At 29.5% G+C, this 6543-nt stretch overlaps 1 protein-coding gene across 1 annotated transcript; it reads right to left on the bottom strand.

Moving 5' to 3' along the window:
* LOC104771825 (transcription factor TGAL6-like) lies at positions 3790 to 5202 on the bottom strand. Its single transcript, XM_010496433.2, has 2 exons — positions 4785 to 5202; positions 3790 to 4403 (listed from the first exon to the last, which is right to left on the bottom strand). Exons 1-2 carry the CDS (start codon positions 5182 to 5184, stop codon positions 3964 to 3966), a joined length of 840 nt encoding a protein of 279 aa, XP_010494735.1. The 5' UTR covers positions 5185 to 5202; the 3' UTR covers positions 3790 to 3963.

Consider the following 6543-nt stretch of genomic DNA (forward strand, 5'->3'; position numbering starts at 1 on the left):
AAATTATTGTTCAAATTGATAGAGATATGTGATAATCTTTGAAATCTAAGCGTATATGGTTGCTAAACTGTATTTATTGGTTGTTTCCAAATTGAACAATAATTTTGCATAAATTATACTAATGTTACAAACGTTTTCTGGTTTTTAGGCAACTCAAATTTGATAGAGATATGTGAAAAACTCATAACATCTTTCCGTATTTTTTTCTAAATTATCATTAGTATTTTTAGTATACATATTAAGAATGATAACAAAATTGATAGATAATATTTATGTAATTATAAACATGTCATTAATTCTCATTAGTATTTTCGTTTTTGTATAGTTATATAATTTAAAATTTATTTTTCAGATTTTTATAATTATTTAATTGGATTATCATTATTTATGAATTATATTAAATTGGATTCTAATTTCGGAAGTATATACTAATATATAATGAAAATTAAATTAGTTTACATATATAAGAGATTGAGATCTTACTGATTGATAGTCCGATTTAATATCAATAAATTTAAAATAAACATTAATTATGTATGTTTGTTAGTTTCCTAAATTGTAGGAAAATATATATTATCTTAACTATTATGGTTTATTTCTGGGAGAATTTTTTGATGTTTACATTTATGATTTATTTTATGATTTATTTTTTAAAAAACCCGATAACCCATTTATAACATTGCGGATCTTTTTTACCCGAATCCGACTCCCTTAATTTCGGGTTATTTTGTGAAATTGACCCGACCCGGAAGCATTTTTGTACTTCTCTTTTACTTATATAGGGATTAATAGTGTTGACAAATAATAAAATGAGGGTTTAACCCGTGTTAGCATAAATTTAATGATATTTTATTAATTCCATCATGTTCTCTTTATAACTCATCTACTACATAACCATATAATATAGTTTTTTAAACTTTTTAAATTTTCTATATTCATAATATTTTAAAATTTTAATACGTTTATATATCTATTAATTATAATATTTAAATAAATATGAATCGATGTTTTTCTTACATTAAGAATCAAAGCTCACAGATTTTGGAAAACAAAAAGAGAATCAAATTGTTGTTTTCTTTGTTGCAAAGGATTCAAAGATGGAATATTCTTCAAAACATATAGAAAGTGTGGTTAAATATATCATAGTTTCTATTTCCATATTGATTGCTGTAATTTTTTTTTACATATTCGTAATATTTTAAAATTATAATAAGTTTATATATATATATTAATTATAATATTTAAATAAATATGAATCGATGTTCTTCTTACGTTAAGAATCAAAGCTCACAGATTTTGGAAAACAAAAAGAGAATCAAATTGTTGTTTTCTTTGTTGCAAATGATTCAAAGATGGAATATTCTTCAAAACATATAGAAAGTGTGGTTAAATATATCATTTAATTAACCCAGTTACAAAAGATTGGCATCTGCCTATTTTTGAGGAGTTTTTTGATCCGGTGGATATATCACTTATTCGGAGTATACCGATTAGTAAAACTTATCAACCGGATAGATTATTATGGCATTTTACTAAGTCAGGGAAGTATTCGGTCAAATCAGGATATCAGTTTGCTCGGGAATTAATCACGGATGTTGAGTATGGGCCGAAATGTATGTCCCTACGGGCTCAGTCGTGGAAATTAGATGTACCCCCGAAGATTCAACACTTCTTCTGGCAGATTGCCTCGGGTACTCTACCTGTGTTAGAACGGCTTGCGTATCGGGGTGTCCGATGTGATGCTTTGTGTAAGCAATGTGCATCTGCAGTGGAGACTATAAACCATGCGCTTTTTGAGTGCCCTCGATCGCGATGTATTTGGGAGTTGTCCCTTGTGTTGTTAGACACGGGAGGCTTTCCTTATGCCTCGATTTATGCGAATTTGGACTTCATATTCTGGCGGGCGTCTTTAGAATCTGGGGTTTCAGATATAGCTCTTCGTCTTCCATGGATTGTATGGTCAATTTGGAAAGATAGGAATAAAAAGGTTTTACAGGGTACCGAATTAGAGCCAATTGATATTTTGAATCAAGCGGTTAATGATAAATTATTGTGGGAGGAGGCCAAATCTTATTCAGTGAGATATCTGTATCCTCCGCCTTTATTAGAGGACAGGGGTTCCTTTTCCCGTTGTCAGGTCGATGGTTCTTGGAAAGGTACGAACCCTTTTCAGGGTCTGGGTTGGTGGTGTTGTAGTGGAGAAGATTCAACGCTTCATTTGGGAGCACGGAATCACAGGAGAGGCCTTACTCCCTTACATTCGGAATTACAAGCACTGATCTGGGCTATGGAGTCTTTACTGGCGGCTGGAGTTGATTGTCAGGCTTTTGAGACGCACTGTGCAGAACTAGTTGCGATGGTGCAGACGCCGGAGGATTGGCCTGCTTTTTCGAATCTGTTGGAGGATTTTTCATTGCTCCGATCTTCTTTCCCTTCTTTCACCCTAGCCAGAATCCCACGAGACTTAAATGCGAGGGCTGATTGTCTTGCTCGGTCTTCAAGAACTTTAATTTCTGAATCTATTTTTGTAAACTCTTTTCCTCTGGTTTGGGCTACCAATCTTGGAGTTCTCTTTTAATTTTATTAATGTTTGGTTGAACAAAAAAAATATATATATCATAGTTTCTGTTTCCATATTGATTGCTGTAATTTTTTTAAGTTGGTGGAATGTTTAGGAACCAAAATCTGGAATAATGCTATTTTTGGAAATTTTTTAGGGATTAACTTTGTAAATAAGTACAAATAAAAAGGTAGAACCCAAAATGTACTTCAAAAATGTATATATAGATATTTATCTTTCAGTTATAACAAATCAAGAAAGTAAATAAATTTTCGCTGAGATTTGATATATCATATCTTAACTTCTAAATGATAACCTAAAAATATACCTAATCTCACTATAAATATATTGATAGTTAACTATTGAAATATTATACTAAATCAGCACTACATTTTTTTATTATTATACAAAATGATGACTCTCTCCCTTTTTTTCACTTCCTTGAAAGATCTGAAACCATACAAAAATGCTTGGCGTATTCAAGTTAAAATTCTCCATAGTTGGAGAATGAATTATGCTAAAGTTGGTGAATCAATCGAATTGATTTTGGCTGATGAAACTGTATGTTTATTAAATATAAATTTTTTATTCAGATATTTTTTGATTAAATTCTATTGATTCTAACTGTTTTTTTTTTTGTTATATAGGGTAGAGCTTCTGTGAGAAAAGATCATATGAAGAAGTTTGAAACTGATTTGGAACCTGGAACTTGGAAAATTATAACAATTTTTGGTTTGAGTCTGTGTATAGGCTAAGATTAGTACCAGATATGGTACCACAATTGTTCTTTCTGATAATGTATTTAATGATCACTATCTATCATTCACATCGTTTGATAGTATTCTTGCTGAAAATCTTAACAAAAATCTGCTGCTAGGTAATTTATAAATACATATAAAGTTTTTCTACTTTGTAATATATAAAAATTCTGTTTAACACGTTTATATTATTTAATTTACAGATGTTATTGATTAAATAGTGAATTTTGGTGGAATCGAGGAAATCACAAGCCATAACAACATTACCAAGAAAAAAACCGAGTTTGAGATAAGAGATAATATATTTTCCAATATTGTGGAAGGACTATTCTCTTACATAATTTATATCCAATATTATGGTGTGCCTTTTTCTGTAAAAAAATACAATCTGCAGAGTACTTATGCAATCCAAATTTCTAATTTATTGTATAACCCCAGATATCTAATAAATAAAAACTATATAAAAACAACGTTAAAAAAGTTGAAATACCAAAATCACACTACAAAAATAAAAACTACAAAAACAAATTACTAACAATACGAAATTATGTAGGACGGATTCTCTCCTAGTCAAGATTATAACTCCTGTTATTAGGCAATTTTAATATTTTACACGTGTCTATAGCATCTCTAAAATAATAAAGACTACTTCACTTCCTCTCCACGTGCATCAGCTTCGGCGTCAACCATACAATCACGACGGCGACGATCTCTCATAGTTCCCCACTCATGCATAGAAAGGTGAAGTTTCTTCCCGGCTAGTAAGAAATCCGCTGCTTGCAAAGGCGATAGAATCTCGACGATCTTCGCTAAGGTATCTACCCTCAGCGTATCGGCTTCGGTTAATAAACGGGCCATAGCTTCTTCTTGCTTGTCGAGAGCTTGATCCACAACCATGTTATGTTCTCCCACGTGCTCCATCTCGTAAGCCACGGTGGCGATGGGAATATCTGCCGCATCTTCTTGTAGACTTGAGATTTTCTTGGTCATCTTCTCTTCTTCATCTATAATTTTTACATGCAACACATTGATTTTTGCTAGCTGCTCCGCACTAAGATCGCTAAGTGATGCGCCTCCACCACCACCTGTCAAACCAAACGCGAAAGAAACCAAACGTGTATTAATATAAAACCACAACAAGAAAAAAAACTACAGATCCAAACCAAATTCTTATTTTAAATCGCACCGATTTTTATATAAAATCCTTAATTACAATCTATTGTTCTCAAACAATATATATGAACCTAATTAATAGTAAAGATTCTTCAACTCGGTCCAGAAATCAGATTGAACCCAACCAATCTAACCGAACCAAAAAATAATTTCCTTCTTCAAATTTTTATTCAAGAAAAAAAGAAAAATCGAATCAAAACCAAAAAACCAAACCAAAAATAGTCTTTCTTTTATATATTTCTTATTATTCCTCAAAAAGGAAGGAAAAAAATCGAAAACGTCCGAACCGTTACCTGAAGAATCGTAGCCGTCGATGTTGGGGAGGAACTGAGTCACACGGATCTCAGTTTGTGAGCCACACAAAGCATAAACGAGCCTAAAGAAAGAAGATGGTCGGCAACCACCCATCCAAATTAGAGCGTTCTCTAATGGAGTGTTCCACGACGGTGCATAGTAGTTCGAGCTACACCTGTGGCGGTGAGCAAGATTAGATCTTTTTCCGGCGTAATCTTTGAAATCTCCGATGATCATTTCCGTTAACTCACGGAGCTTTTTATCATGATCTTTATCGCTGTCAGATTGTCGTTGAGCTAAGAGTTGTTTGAGGTCAGGGATGCGTTGAGATTGCAAACTCATCCACTCCAGATAACAACGTTCTTGAGCTTGTTCGATGTTCTTTGATGAAGATCCCATTTTTTTTCTTTCTGATATAATATGATGAATATTTTGGTTAGTGGTATGATTTTTTTTGTTTTTTTTCGGATGTTTGTGTTTTATGTATCTCGGTTCCATTTCGTTGGGTTTATATACTGTTAAAAGTTTAATGGACCAGAACCATCTTTTATTCTTTGATTAATAATTATCTAAAAAAAAATCATAAAATATAATATTGATGGGTAAAATGTCGAATCCGGTTTAAATGATCCATAATTATAACTGAAATATATTAAGCCATTTTTAAACAATATATGTATATATATATATATATATATATATATACTAGATCAGATTCGTGTATTAATGCGAATATAAAAAAATATGTAAAAATTTAAGTTATATTCTATATATACATATATTTTTAAACCAAATTTATAGTTTACGCATTCTATTTTTCACTATAATTTTGTTATATATTATTACATCATAATAAAATTAGATTTTAATTTTATGTACTCAATCCCAATAAATAGTATTTACAATTTTCAAATAAGAAAAATATATGCATTGTATCAAAGTTATATCTAATTTAATATTAACAAAAAAATTACTGAAACATAATTCTCAAAGAAAAAACTGAATACTAACATTATCTCATAATTAGAAAAATAACAATATCAAAACTTTATAGATATTTATTAATTTTCCTCAAATTTTTATGAATTTAAAGATAAATTTACTTCCAAGAAATATATATATATATGCATAATATGTAAATATATGCTCTAATTTACGTAAATATTTTTTTAAAAGTTTGATTAATATAGTTAATATAGTTCATAAAAAATTGCACATAGCTTTAATAATATAAGGAAGTTTTATGGTGGTGTATTTGAAAAAACTATAACAACAGTTTATTTTTTATATAATGGTGAATATCTAAAACCCTATTTCTTTTACAATTAATAATTGATAGTATAATTTTATTTAATTATTTTTCTTATATAATTAGTAATTTAAAATTAGGAAGATTATTTTTTATATATACATATAAGAATTATCTTTTTATATTTATGAAAATTGTTTAAATGTTTAAAATCTTTATAATTATCTTATTAATTTTAAAATTTGTTGAAACAAAATTTTTGTATAACACATGACAAAATTTCTAATCGTTAAAATTGACACGTGTCATGATTATGTGAATTACTTTTAAAATCAAACTTTATATAATAAGATAAGATATTTCAAACTAAATAAAACCACAATAAACTGAACCTACGAAAATAAAATTAATATCTTTTACTTCTAATAGATAATAGATATATTTAGCTAAACGCTCAATTGTTGAAATTGAAACACAAGTTTTGGCTGACATAAAAAAAAAAAAAAAAA

Source organism: Camelina sativa, chromosome 20, assembly GCF_000633955.1.
Source record: "Camelina sativa cultivar DH55 chromosome 20, Cs, whole genome shotgun sequence".
NCBI lineage: Eukaryota > Viridiplantae > Streptophyta > Magnoliopsida > Brassicales > Brassicaceae > Camelina > Camelina sativa.